Source organism: Mixophyes fleayi, chromosome 2 (assembly GCF_038048845.1).
Source record: "Mixophyes fleayi isolate aMixFle1 chromosome 2, aMixFle1.hap1, whole genome shotgun sequence".
Classification (NCBI taxonomy): Eukaryota; Metazoa; Chordata; class Amphibia; order Anura; family Limnodynastidae; genus Mixophyes; species Mixophyes fleayi.
In genome coordinates, this window is record NC_134403.1 from 314597132 (window position 1) to 314610606 (window position 13475).

The window sequence follows — 13475 nt, forward strand, 5'->3', positions numbered from 1 at the left end:
GATACGTATAAATCTGTAATAGTGAAAGTAAATAAGGGAAAACTAGTGTGAACGCTGCCACCTATGCACTAGACCTGAAACTCCAGAGGGCTTTGAAATGGTTTCAGGCAAAAAACAAGCCACATGTATCAGATCTAACTGATCTAGCAACATATATTTATATAGCGCCAAAAAATTCCGTAGCACTTTACAATTGGGGACAACACAGTAATAAACAATACTGGGTAATACAGACGAAGAGGTGAAAAGACCCTGCTGACAAGCTTACAATCTATTGGAATCATAGGGAGCAATAAGCCAAAACACTTAGAGTTAAAAATATTTAACTTAATTATTATTTGTTAGTTGGAAACACTATTACACACAAAACTTAAAAAATGGGAGATTAACAATGTGTATGTATACGATTACCACCAGTAAATGAATAATGTTTAAGAAAACTTTTTTTTTTTTTAAATGGGTAATAACTGAACCCAATTCAAACAATAAACACCATGATTGTTTCACTATAATATATAAATGATCCCAAATACATACTAAACCGATAGCATTCAATGCTCTGTGCGAGCAAAACACATTTTGGGATTGAGATACTATACTACCATACAATTATGCCTTATTAACTATTTGTATATTTCTTTAGTAGTTTATATTCATGCACGAGTTGTTTATTTGTTATTTTCGCATTACTTTGGTCCATATCTCTATTGAATGATATTATCTATTGACATTCATTTTTCTGCTAATATTCTGTAAAGTAATTGAAAAAATTACCATTAAGGGTAATTTATTGTATCTAACACTTACATACTTCGTTTTATTTGTTAATTAAATTAATTGATGTAATAACAATTAAAATATACAACTGGATAATATAAACAAAAAACATTTGTAAACAATAAAACAAATACAGCCCCCACTGATTTTTATGCAATTCAGCCATTGTTACAAGAAACGTTTCACATGACGAAAATATATCCAGAAAATAGTAGTCAATTGGGTTCTATAGATTGAATCATTGACATACAAAGAGTAAGTATTTCCTTTCAAAAGGGCCCAATCTGCACTTAGCTCCATGTCCTTGGCAGTTGGACTTATGCTTTGCAATATCTTATTAATATCTTTTTTTCTGGCCACTGGAAACTAGAACAACAGCCCACTACAATCTTTTTCATTGCAAGTGCTCCTCAAATATATAAACATTACAGAACACATTGGTATCCTATGAATAATTAACAATAACTGGCCAAGAACAAAAATACACTCATGCTTGGGCACGGATTAGAAGCACTTATGTATGCTACAAACATTGAACTAAGGAACCATAAATTTCTATCCATACATTGAACGCACAAATAATAAAGGAGTACACCATAGTACAACATAGCTAACCCCATCTTCTCCACATTATCAATGCTACTTGTCATTCTTCAGTGTCTCTGTAAATACTCAGTATAGCAGAAAACACACCTCTCCCCTAGTTACAGGACACTGGTTTATTCAATTTTATCTGAGTCACAGGATGATGTAGGCCCACTGCTATGAATAAATGGGATTGCTGCCCGTCCAGTGTAATAAATACAATGAGCAACCTCACCAGACATCAAAAAATATCAGTTGATCGCGTGAAAAATCTTTATAAGGTGTTAATGGAACGAGAACACAATTTATCAAACTATTCCTCTGGGGTCCAGATGTCCTGTATACAGCTATGAAGAATATTCATTTTATTTGAATACACAACTTGGAGAGAAATGTGCATTTCTCATTTTGTCAGATCGTATAATTACATTCCTTGATGTATTAGCCATCTGAACTGTGAGAGTTCCGTTAAGTATTGGATGGGTTAAAGTGGGCTTGCTATCCCTATATAAAACCAAAACGGTGTCTATCTTGTCCTAATTCCTCTCCTCTAGATTACAATGACATAAGTAAAGAAAAGACATCCATTTTTCTTTTTAAATAACTAAAAACATTTCTATAACAAATGGCTAATACAATACAGTATATAGGTAAATGTGTCATTTAATAATTTATCACCACTAGATAAAGTCACGGTGCCTCATTGCCTTTATATCCAATGACATTGTTCTTTCCATGGTTGTACCAGTGCTCACTCTCTAGATCAAATCTGATCAAGCTTTAAAAAGAGGATTAGATTAGCAAAACACCTAAAACTATCATTATGTACAGTATTATGTATACACTGCAATCTTACAGGCTCCAGGAAAATGGACAACTTTGTATCACCAATTAGAAATCACTCTGGTAGGGCAGCAAGTTGAAGCCTGTTCTGCAGATATATCAATCAAATAAAATAAAATTAAATTTGAATTATTTTATACTGGCTTGGGGCACCTTACACATTAATTACATGATTAACATTACATTTTAAATTATTGCATGTATACAGCGTCCCTATACTGGCATTTGAAATGAGGAAGGTATGACGTAACAATGATGGAAAACAAGTGGCCCTCCGAGCATTCCCCTGTGGCCCCCAGCTGCTTCCTGCTTCATTGTCTAAAGCTTGTAAAACTGGTTTAAACGCCTGTTGATATGTTATTACAGATATATGCCTCTTTAACTAAATGTATTGTTTTAACTTATTAGTGAGATTAAAGGTAATGTGCGGCCCTTTTAGAGAGCCTTCCATGCTGCCCCTGAAGTATATCAGGTTGCCCATCACTGACTTAACTCCTTGTTTTATACTTTTTAAGCCCTTCATATTTCATGGTGGCTTGTACATCAATGTTCAGGAACATTTTCATCAGTCAATAACGTAAGAAACAAATTACCCATTATTTTTTTTTAGCAGACATAAGGCTAGATTTACTAAAAGTGGAGATGTTGCCTCTAGCAACCAATCAGATTATCTCTGTCATTTATTTAGTACATTCTACAAAATGACAGCTAGAATCTGATTGGTTGCTATAGGCAACATCTCCACTTTTTCAAACCCGCCGTTTAGTAAATCTAGCCCATAGTGTTTTATTATGTTTATAAATGTTAGTCTGTAAGATGACACTGCAACTGACTTGTATAAAAGGAGTGAATCCAATTTTCAAATTATTCAGATGCGTTTTACTGGGACTAACTGATTTATTTTAGTCTACACTATGCATTGATTATTATAGCAGATAAGGCTTATTTTATGTGTATTTCAATCAGAACAAGGTAATTAGAAGAGGAAAATACAGCAATTAGCTATCACTTCCGAGTTATGGTTACAAATGTGTTTATGTTCCTCCACAGCAGCTCTAGGGCACTGGAGCAAAGGTGTACATATTAAAGGCATTTTCTTTTTGTTTTTAACAAAGACTAATGGGTCTCCTCTACTGCCAGCACTAACAGATTCAGCAACAAATGGATCTAATAGTGGCTGATGTCACAGACACAATTAGATCTCGTTTATACTATTAAGTGTGTTGCTTTGCAGGAGACCTGAACCTCTCAATTTAGAAGTATCCCAGGTGACATATTCACGTTTTCACCACAGAGTATTCACCATGGAACTGGATAAACTACGTTACCGAAGTCCAGCACATGTAACAAGCATTTATAAAGGTCATTTTGCAGGATGGAGTTACAACATTTTTACAGAGCCATGAAACATTCCATCCCAACAAGTGGAAGCAACAGACTTCGTGCCCCTTCCTGCAGGAGTTCAAATACCAATAAAACACTCAACAAGACAAGTGCTGATCAGAATGTACTTGTCTGTGTTTTATTTGGAATGTAACATGAGCAGTTTCTGCAGAGGCACTGGGGTCTTGACGAGCCTTTAGAGAGGGGCCGATAATAGAAAAAGACAAAATTATAATCCCTTAAAATGATTTTACAGTGAGAAACACTCAGAGGGTACAGTTTAAGCTTCTGGACACTTTTACCCTTGTGTACTAATCATTACCTGGGTATACAAAGGTGGTTTGGTACATGTGAGCCGTGAACTGGAGCACTTTACCAAGTAATGACACACAAATAAGTTGTGTTACATTTCTTTGCCCACAGTGGGACGTGCGATAACGTGGCTCACAGTTAATGACAACAGAACCACAGGATTCTCCTTCCAGCCACATCACCCACATGCACGGCAAGTCCGGCATTCAGACCCCCTTGTGCAAGCATTTCTCTTGCTGCTGCGCTAATTCACTTAAACATAACTTTCTCCATTGCCAGCTCTAATAACCACATCTGACCCTGTTGCAAATCTAAATAAAACCCCATGCAGGCACAGTTTATAAGAAACTGCTACATATGTATAAAGTTTAAATATATATATATATATATATATATATATATATATATATATATATATATATATATATATATATATATATATATATATATATATAGCAACAATATATACGCAATGCCCTACAGCATATATGATGACAAGGACAGGGAGGAACAGTAAATGTGTACATTACAACATTATGGGAAAGAGATCCATGCCCCAAAGTACTTACATGTGCTCGCCACTGGCTGCTGGCTACTGGGTAGAATGTGTTGCCTACCGATGGCCAAGTATAATGTGTGGTGACTGACTGATCATATTGTGCTAGCTGCAGAGCTGGGCATTATGTGCAGGCCACGAGCTGTTCAGTACAGTGTGCTGCTCACTGGCCGCTTGCTATAATATGTGGTTATAATATGCAAACTGCACTTATACTTTGCAAGGCAAGGCCCAAGAGCCATACATACTGGGGGATCTTCCCCAAGCAGTGCTAGACATTAGCACAATATCTTCACTGTTCATGTAGAAGCCTCACCTGTAGCTTATCCTCCTCCTTTACCAGTTCCCTTGGTGGGAACAGATCCTTGGCTTGGATGTATTCCAGACTGGGGGGCTCTTCACCCTGACAAAACAAATTATGCAAAAATGACAATTGGATCCTTATTTCACAAATTTGGTAACCATAATTTTGGCTGACATAGCCCACCCGTGTTTCCCTTCTTAGGTGTGGGCCCTTTTGTGCCACTAACATAACAGCAGATAGCGGGATCATCAACAATGACCTACAATACTTACTATTTACTTTAAATGACCTATAGAGCTAAATGTGACTTGCATTATATAAAAGAGCTAATAATGTAATTCACAAATGTGTATTTCTTATTAGAACCTGAAAATAATACCTATGAATATTTCTATATATGATCAGAGATAAAGAACATACATGTAGAAAGACTTCCTTTCGCAAGCCTTTTTTTTTTTCTTCTTTTTTTAACATATTAATGTTCAATTTGCATAATTTGTCAGTCATCGGGACCTGTATATGGTTTGCAGTTTATTGAAACATGTTTACCTTTCCTGCATGCGGATTTCTCATTACTAATCTTGGACATGTTTGCTGAACTGTGCACAGACACATTACCACCGTATAAGTATATATGTCCACAATGTACACACAAGCATGCACATGACGTGGGACCATGTTGAGCCTTCGACAAGTCAACATATGGTAGTGAACGGCACCCCATGGTTCAGTGATTTTTGCAATTAATTAAAATATCCCATTCATTTTAAAGCTAAACTAATCAGATATCTGAAACATGAAAACACCAATCCTAAACCTAAATTCTTGGCCATGGTGTCCCATTAACTACCACAAACTCTGCTCCTTCTGTATCCATAATATATCTAACTATTACAAGATATCCAATAACCAATCAAATATTACCTTAGAATCCAATTCCCCTTAACTCTTTTGCTGCCAAAAGAGTATTGCTAATGGTTCAGATTTACTTTTGAAATGAACCAGTTGAATTGTGCGCACTTCCTCCGTCTGTACACAAAACGATTTGAGTGCTCTACACAAGAAAACTGTTTTTTGTTTACATTTGGAAGAAAACTTTGTCCTTCAGTTAGGAGATAAAACGTGGTCACATGCAATAGGTGTCTGTGTCATCACTAAATGACATGACTGTTTAGGTATTGTCTGGCTACGCTGATAAGAAATATCTACATTTCTTTCTTCTTCTTTTTTTAAACCAGGGCGAGACAAAAAACAATTATATTATGACATGTTTGCTAAAACTTGATCCAGCAAAATTCACCCCATAAATGAGAAAAAGATGCAGTTGAACAACAGTACTCTAACCTTGCAAATGTATAGCAGACAGGGACAAACTAGGACTAGTCAGAAAAAGGAACCAGATAAATTATATGATGTTGCAGTATTGTTATTGTGGAACTCCTATCATGAAATGAAAATGAAACCAATGGTTTCACAACACTGAAATAATTAACTTGTATGGAATAAATATCTAAAATACACAATACTTCACTGGCCTTAAATATAAATCTAGCATTCCTTTAATCTGACAAGAATAATACAGACATTTCAATTGGTTGTAACACTGGAGCATACAGCACTAACTCGTAAGTAAAAGGCACAAAAGACAGCAATGTCTGCATAACAGATTCCCAATAATTAAACTTCCAAGATTGGAACAGTTCTAGTGTGGGGATATTGATCTAGAAGATGTCTTATGGAAATAAAGGATGATTAAGTGCCACTAAAATTAGCCTCCTCACTATTAAACAAAAGGAATAAAAACAGAGTGAATGTCAGATATGGCACTGACACTGGCAAAATAAATGGTTACGTGGTGCATTTGCAGCGCAATAATATCCATCCGGACCACATCCAAACAGCACAATCTGCCAAGTGACTTGGAAGACAGAGAGCTCGCTGTCACTGGGCCTAGACAGGTAAGACCTCTGCACCATTAAAATGATACGTACTTTCTCCAGCTTAGTCAATGCACAAACAGAACACAATATCCCTGAGAATGGATATGTGAGAACCAGCTGAGAGATTTACCCAAATGAAAAACACTGCTATGTCCATCCACAACCTAGAAACAGACCCACAGTGCGCAGTATAATTAATGGGTCCTGCCACTGATAGCCAACATCATTAACAAGTGCCACATACTTCTCATTGAAAAGATGGGCATCCCAGATACAGGGAAACACACAGATTTGCACTGTGTACAACTGCAGTCACAACATCATCATGCACATCTACAGGCAGGGATTTCACCTACAAGGGAGTGGTTTACTAAGATTTTCCACAACTGCTCTCCAGAATACACAGAGGTTGCTGGTCAATAATGGGTCCTCTGTCTGGACCCTGTAATGACTTGCACACCTATCTACACATAATAAAGCAGCTATCTAATAAAACAACTGGACTGGGCATCCATCCAGAGAGTTACATCGCTGCTGTGAGAGGGTCTGGGCTCCCACACCCCAGCAGCCCCTTCCCAGCAGATGCTGAAGCCCACCCTCCCACCTAGTGCAGCTTAGGAGACTCACAAAGCAGCTGAGCACCGAGCAGTGGGGGCGCGGCGGGGGCTCAGTCATGCTGACAGGGACCGGCCGCAGCTCTCACACAAGGGCTGGGCCGGTGTCACCATCGCGTAGCCTCTTCTGCTTCTGCAGCCACAGCCAGCTCACTGCAGCCGCTCCATCGCACACACAGAGAGGGCGGAGCGGGTGTTTCAGCTGCCTGATGCCGCCTCCTCCTCCTCTGGCACGGAGTCACACACCCCCTCCCATCTGCCGGAGGAGCAGGCCTGCACACACTGCTGAATGTCGCTATCTGAGGGCACAATGACCAGGGCACACTGGCTGCATCTCAATCCTGCTACAAACCGGGATCTGGCCCCTAAACTTAGCGGACATTGGAGACTTCATGTGGTGCAACAACTAAATCCAGCGATTGTTTACATTAGTGCTGCACTAACAGTGATCCCTCTACTTCTATAGACACAGACATGTGGGGGATAAGAATACACATCAGGGGAGGGCTGGTAAATTTTGGCCCGGGAGGCAAGTTTCGACTCTGCATCTTATTTTAAATGATAAAAATGCAGGTAGCCCAGTGACCCAGCCCAAGTAGGCCACTGTGGGACCGGCCAGGGGGGCAGATGTCCCCCTGCCTGCCCCTGATACACATAGACGTCTAAGTACAGTTATCTACTAATAGAAATAGGCAATCTAAAACAGTAAATCCTGTGCACATAACAAAGCTGGCAGACAGTACTGATAGAAAGAAATAGAAAATTTTATTTCTAGTAGCTTATATATGACAAGACACAAAAATGACTCAGTCACAACATGTACTATGAAAATACAAAGGTAAATAGACAAAAAGACTAAAAACAACAAAAAGCAGATAACTTTTTTTCCAAGAAAATATCTCTTCAAGAAATAAACTTTGTATTATTCTCCATATAGCAAGTAGTTTTAGCTTCAATTTAGCTCCATGGCAACACCATTAATCGACTTACATTGCAGTATAAGCCTCGCATATTATTGAGAAATAAGATATTACTGCATCAATGTAATTGAAGGAATAGGTGTGCTATTCACATTACTTTACATTTAGATGTATTAAAAATGAGACCAGCAAAGCCTTATTATTTATGTTATTGAAGAGATCCTGAAAATCCCTGTACATTATTCCCTCCTGGCAGTTAGGCCAGGTGCATGTTATAAAGACTGTATAAAAAAAAAGACATTTATTCACTAAAGTGCAGAATATGCATATGTGCTGCACATTTAATTTTGTGCAACTGTGTCTATTTGACTGCCAAGTGCCATACAAAGCATATCCACTTTCCATCTTTACAGATGTGTGGACCCAGATAGACGAGCATGCTGAAGCTAATAACATCATCACTTTAAAGTTCTGCATTGTACCACTTTTACACTATCCCCTTAATTACGGTCAACAGGGCCTTCATATAAAGGAACAGATAAGTTTCATTAATAAGAAGATTTTTAATTTTACATACAGGTTTTAAAGGTTTAGTGTTTTTGTCCATTTTTTTTACATTCACACAAAAGTCAAATCATTTAAGTGTGAATAGTATGATTAAGTACAGGACAAGTCCTGTTACCAAGGTTGCAAAGTACTCATCATCCATGGGAATCCTGGAATAGTTAAACTATTTATCACAATCTACATAGCAAAGTACATAATGTCATTGCCCTGCTCCCCAGTGATAGTGGTGTAACATTGGTCCTTCCTGCTAGAGGTGCTAATTAAATCCAAAGAAAACCTTACACTTTCAGAAATGACACCTTTCTCTCCTCTTCCCCTCGTTATACACAAGTTTGCTGAAAAACTAAAGATGGTTCAATAAGAGAAACAGCAGGCTCTTATGGTATGAAATGGATTAAGTAACAAAAACTAAAAGATTTGCTTATCCTGCACTCCTCCAGATTTGGGAAAGGGGGTTAGGATGTAGCCATTAATCCCTCGGGGTTGCCTAGATTCCCCCACGTAATGTAACACTATCTAGAATAGGGATGGCACAATCAGATGGAATGTGAAGGGGGGGCACAGTTTGTATCCCTTCCCCCCCTCTACATCCCATCCAACTGCGCCATCCCTATTCTAGATAAAGTAAACAGATATATATGAAATACATACATTTATTCTTATAGGATTGATCATTCAGTTTAGTGTTTGTCATGCTTTTTCTGACACTTTAATGTGCACTTTTCAATTTGTTAACTTGGGCTGGAAACAAAAATACAGCCAACACTGAAATAAACCAAAAATGAACAATAACTTTCATAATTCATTCCAATGGGAGTTGTACACAATCTAATCTGAGTTCACCTCTACAGAACATTAGACAAAATAGCAGATGAAGTTTTAAAGGAAGAGACTTTTGGATTAATGAATGGCCTTTACATACGGGTATGCTGGAATGTTGATGCATTATGAGTACTGAAAGCACCTACACGGTCACAAGTTTATCTGTAGGAATCATTAAAGGTCACTTACGAAGCTGCAAAAAATGCATCCAGACAGTGGAAATTCCATGTTGTGAATTGATGTGCCTATTTTTGATGTGTTTGTTTATATAGGAATGTAACAGAATGTTATGAAAGTTGTGACTGTGAAGGGCTCAAAAGTTTGTGCCTTGAGATTGGAGGAGTAGGGCACATCTGTGGTGTTCCCTGCTGAGCACTCCTGCCCGGAGTTTGGCAGAAAATGTATTTTCTAGGAGCACTTTGACTAATATAAAAGATAAATAAAACAAAATAAATCATGCAGAACACACAAAAGAAAAACATAATTTAGACAGTCCTGATATCTCCTCATTTTCAGAATGCTTTAAGGAAGACATAAAAGGAGGCTAAACCAAGCCGTGTTTCAGAAGAAATACTGAATTTTAAATGGTACTAAAAGGTGGAAATATGTTGTTCTTTAATGCAATATTACGGTTTCCACCTTGCAAATTTTCTAAAGCAGCCTCCAACCTGTAAATGTAGGTGCAGATTGGAAACATCATTGTACATCAAAGACTAGGAAATTTCATTAGGAGTAAAAGTAGGCGCACTTGCTCATAGAAGCATTGTAGGTCCGATTATTTTGTAATTTGCAAACGAGCCTGCAATGATGGGAAATGGAGGGGGTGTTTTCAAGTTAGGTAGTAGCTGAAGAGACCAATCAGGCTTGAGCGACCAGTATTTTAAACTCTTACTTGTCGTAAGGAGGGTAATCTTAAAATTATAGTAGGCAGGCAAAATTTGTTTTCAATTGCATATAATGCGGCAACCCTACTTCTAAGCAAGTTTCAAGGTAGGGGCAGCACGGTGGCAAAGTGGTTAGCACTTCTGCCGCACAGCGCTGGGGTCATGAGTTCAAATCCCGACCATGGCCTTATCTGTGTGTGGAGTTTGTATGTTCTCCCTGTGTTTGAGTGGGTTTCCTCCGGGTGCTCCGGTTTCCTCCCACACTCCAAAAGCATACTGGTAGGTTAATTGGCTGCTATCAAAAAATTGACCCTAGTCTCTCCCTCTCTCTCTGTCTGTGTGTGTATGTTAGGCAATTTAGACTGTAAGCTCCACTGGGGCAGGGACTGATGTGAATGAGTTCTCTGTACAGCGCTGCGGAATCAGCGGCACTATATAAATAAATGGTGATGATGATGATGATGAAGGTAGAACGTCAAGGACCAGACCAGAATTAGTGCTGTGCTCTACACTTATTTACTTGCTCTTTTCTAGAACCAATAAGGCAAATTAGAGGTAACCATACGGCGAGTACTAGAGACTAACCCTGGCTGTAACAGAACAGCATTGACAACATAGTACCAGAAAGCTGTATTGAAATGTGTCAATGAAAGCACAGCTTGGGCACATCCACACATTACACTCCAGGACATAATGCAAATCAAAGCCTGTGCATTGCAGAGCCAAGTAACATACATTAAATAAATGAGGCATTCATGCTTAATTAAATCTGATGACTAATGAAGTTAGCAGTAGACTACACTGCAGCTATTTAAATGGATTGCTTTCTATCAACTCAGGCTCTCTTCCTTTGTGTTTCCTTCCAGTGTTATTTTCCAAATACATGGGACAAAGTGTTTAAGGATAGAGGTCAAGACCCAGCTAAAGTTCAAAGGAACTGGCAGTAAATCATCAAAATGCTTTTATGGTAAATGATCAATGACAAAAAGAACAGAATGTACAGGACAACACCAAGCTGGCTGAGGGGCGAGTGTCAATTCTCTGGATTTACTTGCAAATCATAGGTAGGCAAACAGCTGCCTGGGCAATGCATACTGTAACTGGGGGGCTCTAGTCTCGCCTGGTCCCAGAACTTATGGAAAATCCAGATAATTTGTTTTGACCTGGTAGGTGCGCAGAGTGCGCATAAAGGTGCACACCTACTTTGTGTTCTAAGGATACGTCTACGTAAACTACAGAAATCTGAAGAGGCACACGGAATAAAAATGTAAACAACAAAGTCCAACCTCCCACCACTTAACCACCACCCCTTCCATTAAATGTAACTTTCTATTTGCCACCTAGGAAACTGCTTTAAACTCATTTATCACTTGATCATTTTGTTACATGTCGTACTTTTATGTACTGGAAGGTAGAAAATGTATTCCATTAGTACAGGAAGAGACCCCACCTCCATCAGCTCTCAGGTGGTGCAAAAAGTTATTTTTCTGAGTGGAAATTCCTGTGCACCCTCCACACAGCAAGGAAGTCCCTAAACCCCCCTCCTTTATCACAGAAATAATCTGGCCCCGCTAAATGAAATCTCATTTGTTGCACTGTTCAGCCAAACGAGGTGTACCTACTGCGTACTCAAAGCATGTCCTCACACAGTCAAACGTCTCCCATCAGCCAGTACAAACTTCCGTTTCTTTGCAAACACAATCTTGTTCGCAAACCCATGTGCCTAGGTGGAAATCTAGGCATATTTGCGCAAATCAAGGTACACGGCACAGCCAATGCCAATGCCTTGGCGGTCCTGCTCTTTGTAAATGACCCGCTTTTTGCTTGCATTTTTTTTATATTATCACTAACTGTATAGAATCCTCCTGTGCCCCTATTCACCTTATTATTTTGGGGGAAAAGATAAAGTTGTAAGAAAAATGTCCAGCATGCTGTATGAGTATATTTGGCTCTTGGTGTACAGATTCTTACGGATGCTATTTGCAAATGGGAATTTTTCTCTCATATTGTAAAATGCTCAGGTTTCAAAATTGGCTGCTAGTTGAAATCTGTAAAAAAAAAATAACCATCTCTCTTTATATAGGAGCACTGAATCCAGCCAAGCAAGAAGCTTTCTACATACATGATGGAAATGAAGAGTGCAAGTGTAAATAACGGTGTTATTAATGTACCATACATTTCTTCTATAGTACGCCATGAGAAACTCCTTCTCCGGTCTACATCTGACCTACACAGCAAGTTATATTTTACATGGCCTCACAGCGCTGGGATCATGACTTCGATTCCCAACCATGGCCTTATCTGTGTGGAGTTTGTATGTTCTCCCTGTGTTTGTGCGGGTTTCCTCCGGGCGTTTCGGTTTCCTCCCACAATCCAAAAACCTACTAGTAGGTTAATTGGCTGCTATCAAATTGACCCTAGTTTGTCTGTGTATGTGTTACAGAATATAAACTGTAAGCTTTACTGGGGCAGAGACTGATGCGAGTTCTTTGTACAGCGCTGCGCAATTAGTGGCGCTATATAAATAGATGATGATGACTCAAAAAAATCTACTATTAAATGCCATTACTCAGTGCATTCTGCGACTGGGAAGAACAACTCAAGAATCTCCCTAACCTCTCATTTTTCTTGGGAACTGTAACACTGAATGATATCTCAATGGTATATAGTATGCACAGGCAGATGAGAGGAATACAACAAGTGTCCCATTCATGCCAAACCAATAAAAAAGGTTTCTTGTTGGCCCCTAAAAAGTGCTGCCACATTTACATGGCTCCATCTGCCCCCCTCTTCATCAGCGCCACAGTAACAGCTGTAGCAGGTTAAACAGCCAGTCCACACAGTTTGAACCACTTTGTCAACGCATATTAAAAAAGGTAGTACTGTGCGATTACATCATTAGTCATGTGTTCAATGTGTTTTTCATGTAATTCCCCTATGTTTTTATAAGGAAATTATCCTACTTCCT

General features: G+C 38.7%; 1 protein-coding gene across 2 annotated transcripts in view; it reads right to left on the bottom strand.

Moving 5' to 3' along the window:
* The window catches only part of MTMR4 (myotubularin related protein 4), a 57451-nt gene that overhangs the window by 28541 nt on the left and 15435 nt on the right, over nucleotides 1-13475 (bottom strand). The window contains exons 1-2 of one of the 2 annotated variants that reach the window (XM_075196611.1): nucleotides 7328-7500; nucleotides 4773-4859 (exon numbers count right to left, since the gene is read on the bottom strand). In XM_075196611.1, coding sequence (XP_075052712.1) covers nucleotides 4773-4859; nucleotides 7328-7375 — 135 coding nt within the window. In that variant the 5' untranslated portion in view covers nucleotides 7376-7500. Of the gene's footprint in view, nucleotides 1-4772; nucleotides 4860-7327; nucleotides 7501-13475 lie in introns of those variants that run through there. The other variant, XM_075196612.1, reaches the window with a different exon arrangement.